This window comes from Lotus japonicus, chromosome 2 (genome assembly GCF_012489685.1).
Source record: "Lotus japonicus ecotype B-129 chromosome 2, LjGifu_v1.2".
NCBI lineage: Eukaryota > Viridiplantae > Streptophyta > Magnoliopsida > Fabales > Fabaceae > Lotus > Lotus japonicus.
Window position 1 is genome coordinate 58052584 of NC_080042.1, and position 25959 is coordinate 58078542.

At 36.2% G+C, this 25959-nt stretch overlaps 1 protein-coding gene across 1 annotated transcript; it reads left to right on the forward strand.

Moving 5' to 3' along the window:
* The first annotated feature begins 15917 nt into the window (after window positions 1–15917).
* Window positions 15918–19895, forward strand: LOC130738516 (eukaryotic translation initiation factor 6-2). The gene is made up of 8 exons (XM_057590506.1): window positions 15918–16052; window positions 16823–16880; window positions 17036–17132; window positions 17270–17355; window positions 17548–17592; window positions 18335–18465; window positions 19210–19320; window positions 19431–19895. Exons 2-8 carry the CDS (start codon window positions 16871–16873, stop codon window positions 19686–19688), a joined length of 738 nt encoding a protein of 245 aa, XP_057446489.1. The 5' UTR covers window positions 15918–16052; window positions 16823–16870; the 3' UTR covers window positions 19689–19895.
* The last annotated feature ends 6064 nt before the right edge of the window (window positions 19896–25959 follow it).

Consider the following 25959-nt stretch of genomic DNA (forward strand, 5'->3'; position numbering starts at 1 on the left):
GGTAGAGGAAAATTTTGACCTCTTCAGCTGAAGCCCTAAAGATATGGAATTTTGGGAACGTCCGCAGTTTAGGACACCAGCTTTGATAAGCAAGGGACCGAGCGTGCAGGGGGAAAGAAGGGCGGTGAGCCCAGGGGAGGACTTAAGAATTCTCCAACGCCAGGAGGGCGGGAAGAAAAGAACAGAGTTGTTTGGACAGGATTGGGATAAGCTAGAGGCAGGGCGAGGAGGCCCGACCTACCGCATCAAGGATAAAGGTAAGGCCAGGGCAAGGCAGCGGAAATCGGCGAGAGGAGAGGTCTTTAGAGGCAAGAAAGGTAAGAGGAGCGTGCAAGAGAGCGAATTGACAACCCGCTGGCAAGAACGCCAAATTCGCGGCGGCGTGGAGTTGGTGGCAAGCACGTCAGGAACAAAGGATGAGGTTCTGGGCACGATACTTTGACAAGGATGTTCGTTGACAAGGGCGAGAGTGCAGCGGAAGGGTCGGATCAAAGCCAGTAGGATCAAAAATAAAGATGCACTCTTTTTCTCCGACACGGGAGTTTTTTAATGAGGCATCCCTCGATGTACAAAAAATCTTTTACAAATGAAATACAAAAAGGAAATTCACCAGCAATACTCCTAATTCAAAAGAAACAGTTGCCCGGTGGGAAAAATTCCCCGAAGGTGGCAATCCCAACACGACCTTGATGTCTGGGGATTGCTCAGGTAAAGTCCGGCGCGAACCGGTGCTATCCAAATAGCAACTCAACTAACACGTCACGTTTGCTCGGTGGGAAAAATTCCCTGATGGTGGCAATCCCAACACGACCTTGATGTCTGGGGATTGCTCCGGGAAAGTCCGGCGCGAAACGCTGACCTCTCGTTGGCGATGTGTGCGGGAAAGCGACTCATCCCCAAAATGGGGTGGGTCCCTTATCCCCTTAGTCTCCCCGAAATCTAGGAATACGAGGTCTCCCCGAAATATGGGCGAGAAAATAAACTAGGCATAAGTCTGGGTAAACCCATATGGCCATTGGGCCCCCAGCATTGTAAGCCCTTGGCGGGATGAAACCGCCAAGGCCACACCTGCTCTTACGAAAAATATTGGTGTGAATGAAAGCCTCAAAATGAGCAAAAGTCATAGTTTCTTCGGCACACCTTCAAATTGTTACACGAACGCAAGGCGAAAATTCCTAAAAAATAGCCTAAATGGCGACGAGCGAACGAAAAATTGCCTAAATGGCGACGGGCGAACGAAAAGTTGCCTAAATGGCGGCGGAAAGACGCAAGACGGAGTCAAAATAAAGAAAAATAATAACAACACTAATTCATTACAAAGATGATATTTACAAAAGATGACAAAACATAGCTATCTTTACATTGACAATTTTTCCCTCTCAATTTCAGCAGCAGCGAAATGCTCGGCAGTGAAGCCCGGAGGAACGTCAGGGCCAACAAGCCCATGCGGGGTAATCTTCTTGAAAGCTCCCATTCCATCAAGGTTAATCCCCTGATAGAGATGTTGAACTTGAGCCTTGGCAAGAAAGAAGCCGCGGCCACGTTCTTCCACGACCTCAGCAGCAACGTCAGCTACCAACCTAGCTTGAGAGGTCTTGGTCTTGGAGTCCATATCTACGAGGGCCTGGTTTTCTGCCTCAAGTTGCGACCTCACGTCAGCCAGGGCCTCATTCGTCGCTCCCAACTCGCTCTGAAGGAAAGCGATCTCTTTGCCTTGAACGATGCAAGTGGCCTTGCCGGCATTGATTGACTCCGTTTTTTCCTTCACTTCTTGCTGAAGTTCATACCAATCCAACTCCAATCCATCCGTCCTTTCCTTACAAGCAGCCATGTCCTCGTCGTAGTAGTTCATCTCAACGCCTACGTTGGTCAGTTTCCTCGTTTGAGCTGCCACTTGGGTCAGCAACTTGTCCTATTCCTTGTGAGCCCCCTGCGTGGCCACGCGGTAACTGTCAGCCTCTTGTTGAAGTTTCTCCACTTCTGCGGAGGAATCTGAGTCTTGGGATAGTTGGGCAAAGAGGCACCCCGCTCGTAAGAGGTGGTTGAGCGCTTTCTGCGCTACGATGTCAATGTCAGGAATCTCGGCTGCTCTCATATTGCCAAGAAAGGCGTTAGACAACATAAAGTCGATGAGGGAAGGTTGTTGGCTTGCTGAAGGCCCCGTTTGGTCGCCGGAAGTAGCATGGTTAGTTTCAGCACCGGGGGAGCAAAAGACTGGCGACCCTTGGGAGTTTGCACCTTCGTCCTGAGGGCTCGCCGGTCGAGCGAGAGATGCTCCAGCTGGGTCCGCCTCGATTGGATCAGGAGAAGGAGTTGTTTGGGGAGAATTTTCTAAAGGTTGTTGACCAACGGAAACCCCCTCCGGACAAGGTGAGGACTCAGCACCGCCCAAGTGCTTCGACGTCTCTTCGCCCGCCAGGTGTGGAGCGGACGCTTCGTCAGCTGGAGGTTTCTCACCTTTCTTTTTCTTCTTTTTCAACTTTCGGGGCGAGGAAGTCTCGACCCCGGATTTTCCCTCTGAACCAGGGTTAACTTTTTTGGATTTATGGGACCTCTTCGAGGGAAAAGGCGGAGCGGCATCACCATGGGATCTGGGAGCCAGGTCGTCAGTAGGCTGCAATGGGGCGACACCCGGTGTAGCCTCATCAGTCCCAGCTGCGCCGGGAACGGGTCAGCTGAGGAAGATCCTTTGACCTTCTTCGACGGAAGAGCGGCAGTCTCGGCGTCAGAATCGGCGGCTACGCGTTTCCTCTTGCTCACCTGGGTATTGAAAACAGGAGGAAACTCGAGTGGATCGACAGTTAAGGCGCGCTGTAGTGCGGCCGCAGTAAAGTCAATTCCTTCCAGGAGGGTGTGGAGTGTGTTTTCGCGAGCGGCTTCGAGCAACTGGGAGCATTCCAGGATGGGGAACCTCGCGAAGAAGCCGAGGATGGCTTTGTCTTCATTATTCAATGATGTGTCGGGTGGCGGAAGAACGTCGCAGGGATCCTCGGTCCAGTAAAGAGGAAATGAAGCAGTCCCATCCCGGCGTTTGAAAGCTTCAGGATAGGAGGGGTGCACAATTACGCGAAAATATCGGCGCTCGGGCCCCATCATGATATTACTCTTATAAGGTTGGAAACGCTGTCGACCCGTTCGGAACTTCAGGGATACCCACCCGGGAGTCTCAGCTTTCAAGGATCTTGGCTCCACGCCATAGAAGTAAAAGAAATGGGAGGTTTTGGCTTCAAGGTTGATGACATCACACAGGATCTCGTAGCATCGGGCGAAGGCCCAGGCGTTCAAATGAAGTTGGCTTGGGGCTACGTTGATTTCTCTCAAAACCTGGCAAAGAAAGGGGGAGAAAGGTAGTTTGATCCCCAGGTCAAGAAAGAAGTACTCATAAACGTAGAAGAAGTGGGGCCCTTTCGCGCCTTGCTCGAGTGTGCGGCACTTCTAGGGGCGACAGCTGCTCAAGCCCCGGCTGGTGATAAGGACATCTTCGAGAGATTTTTCATGGCATAACCCTCTGACTTGGCGGGCCAGCTCGGCGATGGATTTTTCGGTGGACAACTCGGAGGGTTGGCAGATGGCTTTCAGAACAGGTTCTCTGGTAGCGGACGAAGGGAGGGTAGAAAGAATTTTGTGCCAGAAGGCATTCTTTTCATTTTCATGAAGGGGATGCCTCCCGGCAGGAGGAGGAATGGCCGGGGCGCGGGATGTTTGAGCGGGGCTTTGGAGTCGTGAGGATTTTTTGGTGCGGCGTTGAGGAGTCATCTTTTGCAGAAAGGAACTGAGACGAAAGAGTAGAAGATGCTGAGGTAATAGCTTGGTTAACTTTGCAAGGCTGTGGAGGGTTTCAAAAGTGGCAAGTGAGAGAAAGAAGTTGAATATAAAGGTTAGGATAAGAAACGGTTGGGAAATCGTGCATCATCATGACAAAGGTGGAATGATTACCTCAGGAGACGTGGCACAGATTTTGGGGAAACGGGGCTGCCGCATTAAATGAAAGTTGCAACGGTTGCTGCCAATTGGTTAAAATTCAAATTGTCAAAGTTATGATGTGACTGGAAGGGACATGTCAAAGGTAGCGGTTGAGATTTTGTGGATTCACTGACCCTGGCGTCACTTCAAGGCTCGACGCGTGGGATGGACACAACACGCGACAGAGTGTCAAGATTCAAGGCACGTGCATAACTATGCTGAGGCGGGCGGACTAGAAGCCTCCGCCACAAGCCTGCTTGTGGACTGGGGTCGCCCAGAAGAAGAGGGCGTAGTTGAAGGCCCAAAGTGTCGATTGCAAAAGGCTTTATTTATCAGGCCATGTTGGCCATCGTTTTTTACTTCTAGATTTTAAGTTTTTAAGTTTTAGTCGGCATCCTTAGGGCTCTCGCCTTGTTTCTTGCTTAAAGACACACTTAGCTCTCATGCTTCGAGCTCGGTGTCTTGTGGACTTGTGGACTGGGCGAGACCCCAGGGTCCCTCGCACAGGAGACCCGACCTTGGGCGTAGGACGCGTCATGACCTTGGGCCTCCCTTCCCGAGGCCCAACTGGCCCATTTGAATAGGAAAAAGACGCCAAAGCCCAACTCCACTTCTATAAATAGGGGGAAATACCAATTGTAGTGGACTCTTAGCTCATTTGAGTTATAGTAGCATTGAAATTCAGTTACATTTTCTCTCTCTAAGTGGTTAGAGCTTCTCTCTCTAAGCATTCTCATCACCTTCCTCACACTTTGGGTACTACCTTCCCTCTCTATGTTCTAGCACAGAACAAAAGTCAATTGTGATTTTTCTACCATTTCAAAAAAATATATAGTGACAAAGTTTTTCTTAATGATTTGGTTAATTTTTATATTACAAAATAAAAAAAAAGAATGCATATCTTTCGTTCAAAATGATATCAAATATGTCATAAAAAAATGATATCAAATAGTTTTAAAGGATTGATTTGGAAATTAACTCAAATTTTTTATATTTTATGTTTTCGTATATATATGTGAAAGATTAAAATTGTTTTGGTATATTGATTCAAAGCATAAAAAATTAGAAAAAAATGTAATTAGAATGTAACTAGGATTAGAAAAAAAAACTTATATAGGTGATGTACGTATTTAAAAAAGAAAAACGAGAGAGGAAATATAGAAATATCTTATGTATATATGTCGACAAAGTACTATTATTCCATTCGTGCATGACGCGAGATCAATACTAGGATGAAGTAATTCACAGAAGTTAAAATAGATAAAATTAATCCTCTTTATAGTTCATTAGTTCATATTTACTTCTATGTGATTCTATGCCATTAATACTAAAATTTCTAAAATCACCTAGAATTAAGGGAAAATCCTTTTATTAATGTAAGAGAGAGCTTAAAAGATTATTTCAAGGGTCATGCCATAAGGTGGAATCAAATTGAGTATACAAGTAATGTGACTAAATTGAATGCCCGTTTGAAGAAATTTGTTTGACGAGTTACATTGAAGAAGGTCAATCATCAAACACAAAACACGCTCTTATAAAAATGTTTTGAAGAGAGTTTTGAAAGCATGTTCAAGCTTCAAGTCAATTCAAAGTCTCACCCATAGAGTACAAAGGTAAATGTTTAAGGAATACCAATCCAAGTTTAAAGATGAACTCATGATGGCAAAGTTCAAGTTTTCAAGATCAATCCAAGACAACAACCTTCAGGGTTATTCGATGTCACAACAAGTTTGAAGCATTCAGATCCATGTTCAAAAGCACTAGCCTACGTTCTGGAGCATTTAATGGACTCGATAGTAAGACAACAACCTTATTTGAAGCCACAACAACAAAATTTGAAGCATTCAGACCTCAGTTGCATGCACCACTTAAGTCATGAAATAGAGATGGAAACTTCTCAGTAGCAAGATAAGTGTCCCACATGGCATTCCAATTAGTTGTTTCAAATATATTTGGGTTAAGAGTAGCCGTGTGAGTCGGCTGAGAAACCAACGTAATGATTCTTTAATGAAACGATTACTCAAGGGAGAGACTCTGTTCTTCAGTGCACATTTCTAAGACACTTCAAAGAGCTCTTAGTGATTGCTATTGAGAGGTCAAGCACGAAGTAGATCTATGTAATTAAGGGAACAATTAAAAATGGATAAACAAAAAACTTAAAAGGCTGAAAGTAAAGGTTGAAAATAAAGTAAAGTGCTGAAAAACAAAGGCAGGAAAGTAAATGACAAAGGCAAATACGAGAAATTTGTAGATTATTGTATTTATTGTTTGAGTTGTCTTTTTTTACAAATGATTCTCCCCTATTTAGAGGGAGTAATTTGACTAGCTACAATAGTTGATAGACAACCAACCACTAACCCAGATGATGCTTCATGCCATGATGCCAATCATCATAATTGTGGGGTGTTAGTGCTATCTATCATAGTCAGCTTGGAAGATTATTCAAAATTGGTATTCCTTATAATGGTTGGTTCAATAGTGAATAAATCACTCTTTCTATTATTAAGGAACTAAACTCGTTGCTATTATGCACGTGAAAAAATTCTAGAAGCTTTGAAATATCTTTTTCTTTCTGCCCAAGACTCTGAGTTTATCCACAAGTCATGTCCAAGTGCATGATTATTCTTATTTAGCTCTTGGTTGTTATCCAGCGACTAGTTCCTATACGACGACTAGCTTGTTTTTTCAACTGCCCAAATAGTCATTGTAGATTTTTGGTGACAACATTAGTAAATTAAAGCAACTAATTATTTAGTGAGATAAATTAAATTATATTCAATAACAAAATAGATGTAAAAATATAACATTAAATAATAATATATTACTACTATTTCTTAATTATTGAATCCGATTTGGAGGTTGCCACTTATTTGCAAAATATATGTAATAATATATTACTACTATTTCTTATTGAATCCGATCTGAGTTTATCCACTAGTGTTTGCCTTGTGAAGGAAATTAATAGACTCGCGTTGGACTGTCTGAACATTCATTGGAAGCATGTATATAGGGAGGCCAATTCAACATAAATGGTTTGTCCTCTCTTGATAGAGATTATGATGTTCTCCCTTCCTTTGGATTTAGGGATGGCAATGGGTCTAGGACTCATAGGGTACCCGCAAAAAATATCCACTATGGATAGGGTAAAAACCCGCTAGATGGGTATGGATAATTACCCGTAAAAAGTAGCGGGTATGGGTGTGGGTATGGGTATTATAGTACCCAACCCGCCCCATACCCGCACACGCATATTATTATTATTATTATTATTATTATTATTATTATTATTATTATTATTATTATTTAATATATAACAAATTAACTTAAGGAATCGCTTTCAAACTTACTCTTTCACTAATTTACTCCCACTTATTTTTAAAATTTGTAAGTTATTAACCTACAACTTTAGGGCTATATTATAAATCTAAATTATAAATTTAAAATTATATCTTTTTCGTTTATTCCTTCTAAAAGATATGCTTAGTTTAATGATTTTATTTGTTAAGTATTTGAATAATCTTTTGTATTTTTATTAGTGTTTTTTATTTAAAATTGTAGTTGTATTTTTGTTTACTATTAACAAAAATAGTGAAAAATATATTTTGGTTAGCTAAATTGTGGGTAATGGGCACGGGTATGGGCAAATAGGTACCCAGAGAGTACGGTGACGGGCATTCAAGTTGCTACCCACGCGGGTATGGGAGCGGGTACGGGTAATTTTTTAAAACGCGGGTATGAAAATGGGTAGTATAGTACCTTACCCAGACCCTACCCATTGTCATCCCAATTTGGATTGGTCCTTTCATGTTTGATAGTTATAGTTGTAATACTCTATTTGTGAGGTTAATTTTTTTTGTATTTGGGCTTTTAGTCAAAATGAAAAAATATTACTATCGCCTCCCATCATTTTGTCATATACATCCTGCAAAGTAGGGATTTGTCCACAACTGCCATTAGCTCATATGTCTTCATTCAAGGTTGAAGGATCAAATAATAAATAGATGAATTAGTACTCAAATAAATATCAAAGCATGATGAGGATTTTTTTCCCCAACACTCTCCTATAATTCCTCATCGTGCTTTAAATGGATGTTCGACAAATCGTAGTTGGTTTAAACTTGTTTTCTCATATTAACCGGAGCTTTACTAAACTACCACTTTGCTAGTTACAACTTACAAGTTACAATCCTCATTTTAGATCAAGACAACTTGGCATCTTGCATATATATCAAGTTATACACATTTTTAAATTTTTAAAAAATAATGCATATGTTAAATTATGGACTGAATGTATTAGAGCAAGAAATGGGCAAGATATTGGATGCAATAATTTTCTTTGATAATTAAAGCTCAACACGTAAAGCTTTGACCAGTTGTTCCTTGTAGTTGAAGCAACACCCTGGCAATTGTGAACGTGCAGATGACCTTAATTTGTCTAATTTCACATCAGGTTGACCATTTATTGATTCCCTTTTAGTTAGTTTTGACATTTGAGATTTTTTCCCTTTTTCATTTCTCATGTTTCTTGATTTATCATTCTTTTAATCTTGTACCAAAAAATAAATCATTATTTTAGTCCATTAAGATTAAGGTTCTGTTTGCATGGTTTTTTTTTTAATTTTCCTTTTCATAAAAAACATAAAATAAAGTTGAAAATATATTTGATTGATATTTCAAAAATGTTTTTAAAATATTTTCTAAATTATGATAAAAAAAATGTTTTCATGGTTTGAAAGCAGTGGGATGAAAAACGGCGGTGGTGAAGGTTGAAGTTGGTGGATGCTAGTGGTGGTGGTTAGTGGTAGCGACAAAGGTAGTGGCGGCGGTAGGGACAAGGACGACGATAGTAAAAATTGAAACAAAGAGTCTAAACAAACATATTTTATACATTTTTAAAAATTTCAGAATGAATACTATTTTCAGAAAATGAAGATGAAAAATAAAATGTTTTCTCAAACCAAACCCCACTTATTTTTTATTCCGCAAAGAGTTCGAAAGAAAAATCAGACCTACTTTTTATAAGGTAATTTAGACATGCGTGATGGTATGTTTGGTAGGTAGAAGAAAAGTGAGAAAAAAAAAAAGAGTAGAGAGAAAGAGAAAAAACTAAAAAAATTAGAAAAAAGTGAAATTAGTTAGAGATGAAGTGAAATGAAAAGTAAAATAAAAGAAATTAAAAACGTATGTTTACTCTTTCAAAGAAAAAAAAGTATGTTTACAATTTGACATAAATATCATTAAGTAAAAATTTAATATAATAACTTTTTTCTTTTATAAAAATGTAATTTAAAAAATATAGTTAAAAAACTTAATATCATTATTAATAATTTTTATTTAATATCATTAAAATTAATATTTATTACTATTTGAAATCATTTTATTATTTTATTATTTAAATTTAGAAGTGAGGGTCTCTTTAGATCTATTAATTTTAAGCATCTCCATTACCGATTTTCTCCTCTCTTGATAGAAGAAAACTAATAGGTGGGCAACACACAATTTCATTCTCTATCAATTTTCTTGCATTCCAAACTAAAAAAAATAATCGTTGGAAGGTGTGTTTTTTTTCTTTGACGATCCTTTCTACTTATTTTTGTCTTTTTCAAACTAAGGGTAAATGTTGACTCTTGTAAAAATGTTTATCACGGATATCATGTGATGGATGGATTATTGCAAATAAGTACCCTCGGTTCCTTATTCACTATCTCCACTTACTAGTGTTCTTTACCCGTGCGTTGCACGGAGATTAAATTTATTGTAAAGATGAATCAGTAGAAATATGTTTTGACTTAGTAGAACAGATATGAAACTGAACATATGTTACAAACATGTAGATGAATGAACCACATTAAATATATTAATTTGATGAGGTTGTAAAGACCTCACAATGTCAACACTTGAATAGTTATAAGAACCAAGTTTTTAAGGAATGCACTACATTGAAATTGAAATAAGATAAACATAACAATGACAACAACATGAACCCTTATTAGAAGTTGTAGTCCATGATTAATGATAAAAACTTCATAACCGATCTTGTTGTCAATCAAGCATATTTGAGCTATAGAACCTACAAAGGAAAAAATTTATATAAGAGTTATATCAGTAACCAATACAAAGATAAACAGTGTATAATTTGAAAATGTTAAACAAACCTAATAGAAACTACAAAGTAACAAATAGGTCAGAGGAAAAGAAATTTAGACCGTATGTAGGGGAAAGAATGATAAATAAATAAATAAGGTAATGTGAATATATCAATATTAGGTTTCCTAATCTACGAAATTTATGTTGTTCCAACTTATTTTGATTATAGAATAAAACTCTTCACAATTACTATTTAGATTTTATTTGAATATTAATCATATTTTTACCATTAAAACGTGGAATTCCTCCAAAAAATAGGATTGGAAAAAAATGAAGTTTCATAAGTTTTTGTAAAGAAAATTAAAGGTAACACTGAATACTTGTTGATCAATAGTAGAGCATATCTTGCATAATTTATCTTTGAATAATTAAAAAAAAGTAAATTTATGTATGGTTGATTGATTTAATTCCACAATAGATGCAACCACCTGATTACTTAAAATTAGTTTTTTTTTTTAAACTGATTGAATAATTCTTCTCTGATATTCATTTAAAAAGTTCTTTTTTTCATAAATACGAATCAGGTTTTAAAATTTTAGTCAAATCTTAATTAATTGTTTAGATTTTATTCGAATATATTTTTCCTCATATAACAAAAAAACGTGGGTTCCTTCACAAAAATAGGATTATAAAAACTTGACTTTTCCTAATTTATTGTAAAGAAAATTAAAGGTAACATTGTATACATGTTGATCCCAATTAGAGCAAATCTTGCATAATTTATCTTTAAATTAAATAAAGAAAAAAACAAAAGATTAATTATGGTTGATTGATTTAATCTATTTGAATTTGAATATTGATTTTTTTTTAACGAAGCAAATTTGAATATTTATTTCAGATATATAACTTCTATAATTGGAGCGAAAAACGATTTGAACAACATAAAAAAAAATATCTGTATAACAATTTTTTTTGAAATAATAATACTAATGAATTAATGCAATATACGTATAAGAAAAAGGAATATTAAAAATCGTATAACGAAAGCCAAAATCCGTTTTTAGCATTAAAGGATAGTTTTAAAAAAATATACGAAAAAGAATGATATTTTGAATGATTATTCCATAAGTAATTTGTGATGAGTGGAAATTTTTTATTCAACATTAATGAACGGTTTAAAAAATCATTAAACAATAATTAATAAGTTATTTCAAGATTATTTGAATGCTTGACAATGATTGAACATAAAACTAAAATCAAGGAGAAATTAATCTGGCCATAAATTAGTTAAAATGAATTAGAACTTGACACTTGTCAGCTAAAGAGGAGGATGACTGAGAGTGAACTTGGGAGTGCCAACTCATCTAAGTGGGTCTCACAGAGTTCTTCTTTTCTATAGTATATAGATATAGATATAGATAAGAAAAAACATTATCCAATAATTGAGGAAAGGTAAAATAAATTATAAAGAGTAAAATAGAAAAATTCAATAATATTTTTATAAAAATTAACCAAATTAATTGCACTCCTTAATATCTGTGCTTCTTCTATTTCTAGACAGTTAATTAAGAACGGATGGTAATTTAAATAATAAACATATGGCATATTATACATAATGTTAACAATAAAATTAATTTGTGTATAAAAGTTTGATGGGAAAATGAGTCTATCCTCAACAGAAGTTGAAGGTGATGGGTGTTGTCTAAGTGCAATAGCTAATAGGTCATGCACCGGTGCAAGAGGTGTTTATAGCCACAAGAATGGAATATGCTATTTAGATACCATATTGGTAACTGGTTGGATCAGTAATATTGTATTTATATTTTAATCTTAATTTAATTTTGTATTGACTCAAATGCCCTTTCATCTTCCCACTCCTCTGCGCCTCCTTTCCCACTCTGGCTCCTCTTCCCAGATTTGTGAACCATCATCCCAACAACAATCAAAATAAACCAAATATTGCAATCACCTCGTTTGCGAATTGGGCAAAAGCTTCAAACTTGATCTTGACGCTTTACACGGGGTGAAGGTTCGAGGGGGAGATTGGAGCGGTGGTTCTTGGTTGGTTTGCTGGGTTTGATTGTAGCTCTGGGTTGGGTCGAAGGTGGTGAAAGGCTTGATCTTTCGAAACCGGGTGTTTGTTCTTCATCTTCACCCAAGAAGCTCTGCCTCGAAATCTCGATCTACAATGGTGTTTCAGGGAGGGAAAGGTTGTGTGGATCCATGAACTGCTTTCATCATTGAAACCCTTTGCTAATTTGCATGTCTGTTTTTATTTGTATCTTTGGTGATGAATTGTTGTTGTGGACTGAGAACCCGCTTCTTTGGAATCAACCTTACCAAAGAATCTGACTTTGCTTACTTCCTCCTTGTGTGTTTTGTCCTAGATTTTCTTTCCACTCTTTAATCTCATGATGCCAAAAGGCTATAATCAATCAATAAAGGTAGGCAAAAACGGACAAGGATCTGTTTTAATAATTTGTTTTTTTCTAAAAGTGTTTTTGTAATTTGAGACATGGTGTTTTGGTGTGTGCTACCCACAGATCAATTCAGATACTACCAGTAGAACACACCATGGATGGCATTCAGGTCCGTTTTTAATTCCTAAAAATTTAGTTTAAGTGCCTAGTTTGTAATACTGTGTGGAAAAAAGCATTCAGATTCTACAGTAGCACACACCATGTATGGTATGATTTGAGAGAGGGAGGGATCTAGAAGAATAAACAGAGATCAAAATGAGAACGAGAGAGAGAGAGAGAGAGAGAGAGAGAGAGGCACATAGTTGTGGTTGGTCGGAGACTGGAGATGGAGGTGGGTGAGGGAGAGTGGGGAGGGGGGAAGAGGGATGTGCGGTGGAGGACAAAGGTGGAAGAGGGGAAGAATAGAAGGATAATTTTGTAATATGACTTTTTTATTTTTTTTTCTCAGCAGGTTACTTTACCTGTTATAATAGGTAAAAATTGCTCTTGTATGGTGCAAGACCTAGTGTGCACTTGCACCCTAACAGCCACCGAAGTTGAATACTCCACTATTATGAAACTATGGATTGATACAACATGCGGGAACGCAAGAGACAAATCTATGGTGCAAGTGATATGTCAGCCCATTACAAATTCAGTGTCACTTCCCTAACACAGGAGCCAACAAGAGCTTTGCATTCACGCGTTCAAGTCTCAATATCCATAGATGCCCCCTTATAGTATGAAGCCCTTAAAGTGGAGCTTACGGTGTTGATGATGAAACAAGATGAGGGTGTTTTTTGTTTCAGTTGCCATTGAAGTTATTCTCCTTGTTCCACTACAGGTGGGAGGAGGATAACTCAAGTGGTAAGAGCTAGGGACATAAGGGTAGAGTCAGATGAAGGGTGAAGGATCCAGGGTTTGAACCCTGAGGATGACTAATTTACTAACATTGTTAACAACTAACATTTTCCTATAAAAAAACGAGTGGGAGGAGGAGGAATAAGAGGAGGAGAATAATGATGAGTAGGCGTAGGAAAAAAAATTCCAACGACCTAGATTATTGGTACTTTCATGTTCAATTATGTCAGTAACTTAGCGACAATTTGGATCATCGAAAAATTAGCCATGGCTATGACCATGAGTAAGCTATCGACGACGTAACGCATCGGTAAGTTACCCACGATTAGGGGTGGAAATAAGCCAGGCGGCCCAACATGGGTTTGTGGCTTGGCTCGTCAGAGGCTTGCCTAGGCTTGGCTCGTTTACTAAAAAAGATGAGCTTAGGCTTTTTAAAAAGCTTAATTAACTAAAAAGGCCAAGTCCAAGCTATCATAAAAGCCTATTTGGCTTGATAGGCCGGCTTGTTTATCTATTATTTTTATTAATATTATAAATAAATAAAATATAATAATATACTATATTGTTTTTTTTAACTGATATTTACTTTACTTTGTATAAAACATAAAACCCTAAGTCCCTAACCTAGATTAGAAGCCTTTCAGAATTTTAGCAAAGCATAGGAGGCATAACAACAACAGGCAAGCACGCGTGCTGCGGGCGCAACCAGCCACCACTGTGGCGCCCAAAGTCTGTGTGTTCTCCACAACCATGAGTCACGACCACCACCGTTTTAGATAAATAAGCTTTTAAGTAGGCTTGTAGGTCAAGCCAGACTTTATAATCAGCCAAGTCAGGCCTTAAAATTTGGCTTATTGACAGGCCACAAGCCAGGCTTGGGCCATAAAAACACAATGCAGGCTAGGCTTGGGCCACACAAAATTTGGCTTGACCTGGCTTATTTCCACCCCTACCACAATCATTCTAGAACTGATGTATGTTAGACAAATATCAAAGCATCAATCAAATAGAAACAACCAATATGTTGTTGTTCTAAAAGTAAAGGACATTGCTATTGATACTTGAAATGAACAACCAAATAAATCACGACTTTTGTTCAAGATAAGTGCCAAATTTACAAAGTTTACAATATTTTTTTGACACTTATTTTACCTATGTGCTTTAAATATCCTTCAATTAACCCTAGTTTTGTTAGTTTAGGGAATATCTTGAATTATATTAGTTTCTCTGATAATTTTGGTTCTAATCTACCATTTTACTTAGGAATTGAGCTTCAACGCAGGGCAAAAAGATTCAAGCCATAGGATGATAGCGAAGCATAAAAATGGCTCTTAAGTGTTATGATTAATGATCAATGCATGATTTATGCACATCATTGGTGATATGATTAACATGATTAGATTTCTCTTTTGCATTGTTTTGATGACTTAGGTGAATTTTGATTTGTCATACTTATTTGAATTTATACTTGAAAAATGCTTAACTCTTGAATTTTAGCTTCTATGACCCTCTGCACTAGAACAAGTCAAATCTGAAGCCATGGTGGTCGGAATGGGACAAATAATATATCATTGGTAAGCTAAAAGAAAGCTCTACAACTTCCATGTTGATCAAAATTTCAAAATCTGTCTCTAGCTTGGTCAAAGTCTTCTTTTAAACATATTGTCGCTGGAACTTGTGCGAATCTGAATTGTTTGGACTAAAACGATCATGTCTTGAGCTACATAACTCAGAATTTGACTCAATTGAAATCTAGGCGAAGCTAACTTAAAGAGATACAATGTTTACTTAGAGTCCAAGTGAAGATTTGGTGATTAAGTGGGTATCGTATTGGGTCGAAGTAAGCAAAGTTGGTGCGCATTGTTGGGTTGTCAAAATTGAGTACAGTCAAAAGCCACTTACTCCCATTGGGCTTGGACTCGTGAGACACAGAAGAAGGGAAAAGAAAGTCTAATTTGCTGCTGAATTTTATAATAAATACTAGTAAAGTATCTTAGGTCAAGTACCTTTGGCTTTTGCACTTAATCTTTTACAATCATTATTTATTAGTCTCGGTTGTTTACTCTTTTACTTTTTGAGTTTTCAACTAAATTCATGGGTTTCTAAACTTCTTAGCAAATCTTAGGGTTTTTAATTGGGGTTATGTTCCAAATAATATTTCAAATTTTTATTAAAGTTGATTAACATTCTTTCACCCATTACTTCGAATATCCTTTTGGTTCATGCCAGTCGAATTCAAAACATATTCTTTAACCGATGAAACAATTGCAAATTATATTTTTTGAAGAACGTAAATCTTTAACACTGATTAGTTTTTAGCTTTGGACATACTGAACATGAAAAAAAAAAGACAAAACTTACACACAATTCCTTAAACCTAGTTTTAGTGACACATGTTAAAAAATGAAAAATTGAGGATTCATTGGACAACAACATAAACAAATACCAATAATGTTATACCTAAGTTTTATATAATTTTTCATTTTGCAAGGACTAAATTAAAAATGAGATATATATTAAAGAGAAAAAACAAAACTTAATCAAGTCTTAAATATATCTATAAAATAAAATGAAATCCGTGCAGCCCACGGTATATCTCTATTAGAAAAGAGAACCCTAATCCGAGTCTTCTATCCGGCAAACCCTCTCCTCCGACGCCGCCTCCTCCTCCTCCATCACCAGGTATTCTCCTCTTCATGCTTCTCTCTCTTCGGTTCATCTTTGAATCCAATACCCCAAATTAGGTTACGGGTTATTTCGGAATTTGGGGCTTCTCTGATTTTAATGTAAATTTCTCACCTTTTTCATGTTACAGTTGTTCCCATGATTTTTTTGTGTAACTTAGTGTGTTGTTGAGCTGAAGTTATAGATATGAAGCTAGTGGTGAAGAAAAAGGAAAACTTTTCTGAGCTGAAATTAACCTAATGCATGTTTTGAGGAATAGTTCAGAAAGCTCTCTGAGAGTAAAAAAAAAAAAGCTTTTTTGTTTAGCCCAAAATGAGCAAATTCACTATTAGGACCTTTTTGTGTTTAGGGTTCTTATAAACAACTTTGCTAATGCTGGGAGTTGCTGGGGTGTTATTGGGTTTGGATGTTTCAATGAAGATGATTGCTAAAAGATGCAAGGGGAATATTGCTTTCATGTTTTAATTCGAGAAAGCCGAACCTTTTTTAAAGAACAAGTTCATGGTGGAGATATCCTTCCTTTTTTCCATTTTCTTTTTTCATTCCATTTTGTTGAAAATTAGTTCAACTTACTTAATATTTGAGTATGTAACCCAAGGCTGCCCATGAGAGATTTGGTTTGAAATGCTGACCGCTATACCGAATGACTGAGTACATGAGGGTTGTGAGTGATTAGAGCTTAGGTTTATATCGTTAGCATTGCTTACCATATGAAACTTGGTTGGTTATTTATTTTATTTTTCCTGATATGAATTCTAACTCTGTAGATCTTCAATTTGATTACTTCAGTCAAAGAATTCTGTCCATTCTCAATCATGGCAACTAGTAAGTGTGACATATATGTTTTCTCTATTGTTGAATCTGTATATTTTTATAGGAGTTTGTTTCTGTCCGTAATTAGTATTACTTTATGATCTTCTTTGGTGTGAATGATTTTTACTTTTTAATTGATACATTGAGTTAATTTGTGTTTTCCGCAGGACTTCAGTTTGAGAACAATTGTGAAATTGGAGTGTTCTCTAAACTCACCAATGCCTATTGCTTGGTTGCTATTGGAGGTTCTGAAAACTTCTACAGGTTCTCATTCTTTTTTGACTTATAATTTACTCCAATAGGGAATTAAGTTGTACAAGTTACTAGTATTTGATTTCAAATAGTTTGAAATTGTTATGATGGTCCTCGAAATTAATATATTAATATGTTGCATGCTGTAGTGTATTCGAAACTGAGTTGGCAGATGTTATCCCTGTGGTCAAGACATCTATTGGGGGCACTCGTATCATTGGTCGTCTTTGTGCCGGTAAGGTTTTCTTACCCTCAGATAGTCTTTTTTCTCTAGGAGTATTAGTCTACATTTGGCTGAGATGGCTCCATACTTTTAACAACATTCTTACATTAGTTAACAAAGGAAAAAATGACTACATCTGTATGTTATATTTTTTCACTATCATTTTATTGTACCTAATTAAATTACCTTTTTATTGGTTTGTAGGAAACAAGAATGGGCTTCTCTTGCCCCATACCATCACTGACCAAGGTGCATATTTTATATGTTCATTTTAATTCTTAGTACTTCATGATGCTATTTTAGTATCATGTACTATGTGGCCTGTTAGAATGTCTTTATAACTGCTTGCTCTTTGGAGGTTTCGTGTCCCTATTTTTTGGTTCGATCCTCTTCTTTTCCCTTGAGGAGTGTTTCGCAGTTTTTCCGGATGATATAATCTCTTGCTTTAAAAAAAAACTTCCCTTTTCCCCAAAAAAGGAAAAAATCATTTTTTTGACTTTGTCAATGAATATCAAGCTGTTACATTCAGCATTGGACTGATGATTCTGACTGCTGCAACAAAGATGAGATGCTGAAGTTTGCTCTATTTCTATAAAAAAACACTTGCGATTGTATAATTGTAATTGAAAATAATTAATCAAACATTTCTGTTTAATTACATAATTACAGACAGAGAATATTTGATGGTTGTCTTGTGGCTTATCCAACTAGCTGATTTTCTTAAGATTCTGAAACTTTTTGTTTGCCTGCAAGCATGTCATATCTTTATATGAACTCTAGTCTAGGCATTTCAGCATTTTCTTCATTTTTTGCTGGCTATAAATCTTCACTTGTACAAATTCTCTGATGTCGGTGGGCTTTCTGGAATATGACAGTATTTTATTTTCCTCTTCTATCTTATGTTTCGTCTTTGTTGGTGGCTTGTAATTCCACATCTGTTATGATATTATACTGACTTATATTGGTCTTATTGCCATGGTTGTTACTGAAGAACTTCAACATTTGAGAAACAGTCTGCCTGATCAAGTTGTTGTTCAGCGGATAGACGAAAGATTATCTGCTCTGGGAAATTGTATTGCATGTAATGACCATGTGGCCCTCACTCACACTGATCTTGACAGGGTATTGTCTTACTGTAGATTATATATTTTTTTCTTTCTGTACTAGTTAGTTATTCATGTTAAGGATGGGTTATTGATTTGAAGAGATACTTATATGTCAAGTTAAGCATGGATACCGAGAAGGGAAATATGCAAATTATCACCTTAATTTAGACAATTCAACTAAACTGTAAATAGTTCCTTGAAAAGAAAATGCAGAATTTACTTCGCAAGGTTTCTGGGATGTGTTAAAGCCAATTGAATCTGACCACCCTATGATGTATTTGACCTTTACAAGTCATTCCAAATATACAATTCAAATGTGGTCTTGGGTTCATGGTTATATATACTCAGAACTTCAACTTCTACAGAAAAAAGGAAGAAACTTATTTGAATGGCCATTAAGTTTTTCTTCTCTTTTGTTGGCATTTTTGAATGAAGAATGCTGAGAAAAGCCTGAAGATTAAGCTGGCCAGTTCCTTTTGCTTGTATTTGTTGGTGAAACAAATCCTTCTTAATAATAACTTAGATTGTTATACTAGATAATTTTCTATTGAGGATTTTTATCAAGTCTTGCTTGTCTGCTGAATGTGTTCTCTTACTATGAAACATTGGGAGCTAATTTCTCATATTGGGTCATTAAAATGTAATCCCATTACAGTTTCAAATTTCTCTTCCTTTTTCCATCATGTTATTTCCATTTATCTTTAAAATTTTATATATGAATCCTGGCTTTCTCTAGTATTTACTGGGAAGTTTTGTTCAGGAAACTGAGGAGTTGATTGCCGATGTTCTTGGGGTGGAAGTTTTCAGGCAGACAATTGCTGGCAATATTCTTGTTGGTAGCTACTGTACCATCTCCAATAGAGGTGGCTTGGTGAGTAAACTTTAATTCTTCTTCTTATTATTATTTAGCCCATGGCTTCACTAATATTCAATTTTTATTTCGAAGTTCGCTTATAATTTAATCCATAACAATTTTTACAGGTCCACCCTCATACTTCTGTGGAAGACTTGGATGAACTTTCTACTCTACTCCAGGTTCCTTTGGTGGCCGGGACTGTGAACCGGGGCAGTGAAGTTATAGCTGCTGGAATGACAGTTAATGATTGGACAGCATTTTGTGGTTCAGACACCACAGCAACAGAGCTTTCTGTAATTGAGAGCGTTTTCAAGCTGAGGGAAGCACAGCCTAGTGCCATTGTGGACGAGATGAGGAAATCCCTTATTGATAGCTATGTTTGAGCTTTTGTGGTAACAGTAATCTGTTTTTAAGTTTTGGTGTTAGATTGTCTCATGCACTCATGCAGTGTGAACGTGTGTATATTCCAATCATGGATTGTACTTCTCATTGATTGTGATATCATATGAATCTATGTTTGCCCATAAATCTAAGGGCATGTATGTTTTGGTTTAAATTAATAGAAAACGTGCGCTTTGTTTTGTTTGCTATCTATTGCTATTGTCCATCTGTGTGAAAAATTAAAACTACAGAATTTATCGATCTTTACATGCACCTACCTCAACATCTGAATGATCAAAACTGTCTGCTACAGGGCAGAAAACCATTAACACATGTAGATGTAGGTGTGTCAATTTGGGATGACTTAGCTCATCTTGCAGCGGGTTTTTTTTTGGTTTCTCAAGGTATTTTATAATCAGGTGCTATGAGGCTAATCCTCTTGAGACTCAGAGATTACATTAAATCTTTTTCCAAATGCATTGTTTAGGGATCGAGCCCTGGACTAAATGTTCAAAGAACCTAGCTATTTACTAGCTGTGCTAGACCTTGTAGGTACCGCTTACAACACATTTTGTGTTGGATCAAAATATAAGTGAGCTATTAGATTTTGTTATGCTATTAATTTATCATTCCAACCCTGACCATCTACAACTGAAGTATTCGAAATGTTTTAGTGCATCATTCTTTGTAGATGAGTTTTCTCCTGCATTTATTTACACAGGAAAAATGTCCCTGAGTTCTCATTTAAGATCTCACACAACATATAATCTTAGTATTTTGTGAGGTCAAAAACAGTATTTTTATAAGTATATAAGTTAGGGCTAGGTGTGAACAGTATCCGGATTGTCAACGTCTTTAGAGGCTTGATAATCCTTGTAGTCTTTCTTAAAAATAGTGAAAATCCCAAAGTTGTTGGGATTGGAAGTATCCCTAGTATGGATATGATGAACCAGTATAAAAATATTGTGTGTTTTCCTTTACTCCTCTATTCTGCTTATTCCTTGTTTCACTAACATGATTTTGAATTAAGCTTAAAGTATTTCAAAGATTTGAATCTAAAAAAATTTCAAATCTCCATTTCTTATGTTTTTCTTTCGCGTTTTCATATTAAACCCCTCAATCTCTGATGTTCTCCTTCACCAATCAATCCTTGGTGACATGTCCATTGCAAACCACACAAGTATAGGAAGGTGTAGACAATACTCAATGTTGTATCAACATCAACAACATACACCCTAGCGAATTGACCACGCATCATGTAAGTACTTCAAATCAATTCTTAGGTAGTGTTTGACCGAATATATTTTGCTTAGAAACTACTTTAAACTAAAAAGCTCATAAAAAATGGAAGGAGAATATTCTTGTTGTAATATGCCAATTCACACAGCCTCCAATGCCGTAAAATTATGCGTCCAAGGCCGTCTCACAAACACTAGGATTGTTACAATTGATTATGAAGAGAGAAAGACATGGAAGAAATGGGCGTTTGCCCTCCCAATTGGCAAAAAAAAAAAAAAAATATGGAAGAAAGAGTTTGAGGAGAGATTCTCTATCTCTCCCATTTGGTTCAAATAGTGTATGAAGAGATGGACCAAATAAGTTGGGGACATCTCACTTTATTGAGTCTCTCCAATTTAGTAAAGAAAGAAATGAAGGGAGAATGCTCATTTTTCTTCTTCTTTTACCCCTTATAGAAATAACAATAAATTATTAAAATTTCTAAAAAAATAACATTTGTTATAAATATTAAATGCTGAAAAAATATCGTATACAGAATTACAATATTTTATAATTAGGATAAAAACATATTTTTATACAGGTTATTTTCTCTATATTTTCATACTCTACACAACCAAATAAGAGATCCACGACTCCACACCATTTTTTTCTTTTCTTTCTCTTCACTTTCTATCATACCAAACAACTTACTAAATCTTTTTTATTTCTTACTTCTTTTTATCTACTCATCTTTTCTCTTCTCTCTTTATTCTTTCTCTCTTCACACTTTCTTTCCTTTACCAAACAAAACATTTAGGATAAAGATAATAGATCCTGATAGGGGATTGATTGATTTTTCTTTATGTTCCTCAAGCTCGAACTTCACGGGAAGAATCTATGTCCACCACCATCTATGGATCAAAACATCTCTATACTGAGCTTTAAGAGTAGACTAAGTGGATTGCACACATCTTTCATCAAAAATCTTAAGATATTTGATGTTTGAGTCATTTCAATTATAAACTGCTTAATACTTTCTTTTTTCTTTCAATACATAATTTATTCACATTTGATATCACAACAATCTCTCCCTCAAGTGTGAGTCAATTTCAAGCGAAAGCTTCCAAATAATTGCACTACCGTTGGGAACATCAACAGGGATGTCTGATCTTCATATTGTCATACACACTTTCGATACAAGAAGTTGTCACTATCTTCAAACCAACCATCGACTCTGATACCACTGCTAGGTCACGAGATGCATAAAACTCTTAGGGATCTCCACATTAGACTATAAAAATAAACTACAAGTAGATTGGACACCACACCTTTCAAAAAACCTAAAGATAATGAGTTTATGAATCCTCTCTAATAATTTAATACTTTGTTTCTAATATGAAACTTACTAGATATTCAACACATGGATGATAAAGAAGCGAAAAGAAGAAATAAAATGAAAGGAGACTAGATGAAAATAATTCTATTTTTTTTGAGAATTTTATTAATAATCTAACAGTTATTCTTTTCCATACTTCACTTTATTAATTGGTTTATACTAAATGGCAAACGCTATGCTGCCTCTCAAAAAAAGTGGAACACCATTACATTGGGTGTTTAGGTCAATTTTGAACACATATATAATAGGAAAATATTTATGGTTGAGATTGAATTATTGAAATAACAAAAATATCTTTTTTTTTATCTTTATTTTCATCTCTAAAAATTAATGTATACATTAAGAACAATTTTGTAATCTTACGCCAAAAAGTAGGGTAGGCACCGATGCACCTCTTATTTTGAGAGGCAGTCATGACCATAGTAAATGCCACGCTCTATACCACACTAACAATTGTGCAAACAAGAGATTACAACATGGCTCACTTACCTCTTGAAAAATCTTATAATCAATATAACATTTTGACAATAAAAAATATTTGACAAAAAAAAAAATAACATTTTGAGGAGAAAGCAACTGACTCTTGATGTTACATCCTCACTAACCTTTGAGGGATTAACTTTGCACACCCTCAGAATGTTTGTTTACACAATCCAATTTCTTTTAAAAAATTTCAATTACAGAAATACCCTTTAAATAAAAAAAGCCTCACCTTTTTTTTTACACACCCAATTTTTTTTTTCTTATTCCCTCCAGACCTTTGTTCTTTGTTCTTATACAGTTTAGGTTTCTAGTTACAATCCGTTATAAAGAATTTAGTACAAGTTTTTTTTTTTTGATAGGCGAATTTAATACAAGTGATTAAATGCTGTTTCTTTTGCCCAGCATATACAATTTGTGTTTAGTCAAGAAACTAGACCAGTGAGGGTTAGAATTTTTTCACTTTGTACGAATTGTTCACTTTTGTAATTTAAGATTGTTTGAGATCCTCACACTAAATGTATCGAGAAATCAATCTTGCTGTTCTGTTTAAAATCAATTACTTCAATTTTGTATGATCTAGTGTCTACATTTGTAGCTTCCCTAGTCCTTGTACTAGTAAAATCATTTTCCTAGACCAATATACCAGTTATACACAAGGTATATGAGATTAAAAGGTTAAAGGAATGGGATCTCACGACATCAAATGCCTAAATGGTGGGTTTATGCCCCTTGTCTATGGCAATGAATGGGATCCTTTATCCTTACATCACAATATGGAGTATTGGAGTTAACCCCAAAAATATATCAGCCTTTGGAGATGTCAATTACTACATCTTTAGAATATTATGGGGCTATGATTTTGTGGGTGTAACCGGTATAGTTCCCATTGTATATTTTATATATTTGCTTGCCCGAAAAAAAAAAAAAAAGCAAAATGGAACATAACCTCTGATAGACCGATACGATGAACGGAATAGAACCATATCGAGGTCCTAATTGTACGACTTTGGTATGATGTCCTTCTAACGTAGATTCACGTAGAACATCGCACCACCATACAAACATGGTATATAGGAGAAATATTAGGCCCAAACTGAATGGCAACCATTAAAAAGCATCTTGGTTCAATGAAAATGAGGTTGAAATGGAGGTTTGTATTTTTTCATGGAATGTGTGTTTCTAATATTTATGTGATCCACAATGTTGCTACTTGCTATGCTTGCAGGGATGGGAAGAGGAAACAAACACACATGATGAAAGTGATGATAATGGCGATTGTGAAATAAATTCAGAGGATTATGAAGATGATGATGGACCAAAGTTGAAATGATGGAGATTGAATGGAAGAATCAGACACCAAGGATTATGAGAATGAACATGGATCAAGTTAATAATGATACTATTGATAAAATTGGCATAGATGGGGAGCAGGACATAGGTGTGAGTGCATTTGAAGTATGAACATGATTTTTTCCAATATACGATAAGTTAACCCTAGTACAATTAAGTCATTAGAAATACCTAACCATAGTCTAAATGGATCATTAGTTAAGTTAAGTTAAGTTTAAGTGGGTCATTAAAAAAACCTAACCCTAGTTCAAGTGAGCGCTAAGATAAGTTAACCCTGGCTCAAGTGAATAATTAGAAAAACTTAACCTTAGTACAAGTGGGTCATTAGACAAACCTATCCCTAACCCTAGTCCAAGTGGATCATTACAAAAGTTAACTCTAGTTCAAGTGGGTCATTCGAAAGACCTAAACATATTCCAAGTGTTGAGATAAATTAACCCTAATATAATTGAGTCATTCGAAAAATCCAACCCTAGTCCAAGTGAATCATTAGAAAATTATGTCTAGTTCAAGTTGGTCATTACTCATTAGAGAAACCTAACCCTAGTTCAAGTGGGTGCTAAGGTAAGTTAAGGCATACTCAAAGAGCAGTGAACTTGGGCATATTTTCAAGGTATGGAGAGGAGAATGATGAAGGAATAGACGAATATGTACTGCTGTTTACCAATGACACTTTATTCATATGAGAGGTGGCATTAAAGGGAATCCTCAATTGTTTTGAACGTTTATCTGATTTGAAAGTAAACTTATGTAAAAGTAAACTTGCAAGTGTCAACTCGGAAGACATAATAATTTCAGAGCTATGCTTCTCTCCTCGATTGTGACGTAATGAACATAACCTTTGAGTATTTGGGTATTCCGTTGGGAGGAAAACCGAGGAAGAAGTCCATGTGGAACCCTTTGGTTTGCAAAATCAATGGTAACTTATCAGCTTGGAAAAGGAAATCTCTAATTGGAGGCAGAATTTGCTTGATAAAAAGTGTACTATCATCTCTTCCATTGTACTTCCCTATTTATATCATTTTTGCTTACCTAAAAAAAATCTCTTCCATTGTTCTATTTGTCATTTTTTAAAGTTCCTATATGGGTTATCATAGTATGCAAAACAATCATGAGAAACTCTATCGGGTGGAGTGGAAGGAGAGGAAACAGAAGCATGGATTAACTGGGAGAAGGTTTGTAGACCAAAAGAAGGGAGAAGATTTGGGTATTAAAGAGTGGGGTTTGGTCCAAAAAACCCTCCTAGGCAACTAGAGGTGATAACGATGGCCCTTGGTACAGGATCCTCAAATTGGCCCTTGGTACAGGATAACCTGGAGCTGTGAATACTCCATCAGTCTGATGAAAGGACTTGAATTCAGGATAACCTGGAGCTGTGAATACTCCATCAGTCTGATGGAAGGAAGCTGGTTCAATGATAACATTGTTCGGAAAATAGAAGGAAATTAAGTTGTTTTGGGCAGAGCACTGGCTTAACCAAGGAACTTCAAAGGAGAAATTCAGCAGGGTCGTCAACTTATCAACCATGAATGCATTATAAAGGAAATGGGGGAATGGGAAGAAGCAAGCTATTTTCCCCCAATGTCATCCACAAGAATAAGCTTGAACTAATCTAAATATTAGAAAATTAATAGAATATAGTTTCAACATCATCGTGAGACTTTCAAAAAAACATCATCTTGAGAAAGGAGTTTGATGAAGGAATTCCATATCTCCTCATGAGTGAAACTTCAAATAACATAAAAATTATATTAACCATAAATAATATAAACTCTACTCCAACTTACCGGAAAATATTCCAAGGGCGTGATCAGATATTCACGATG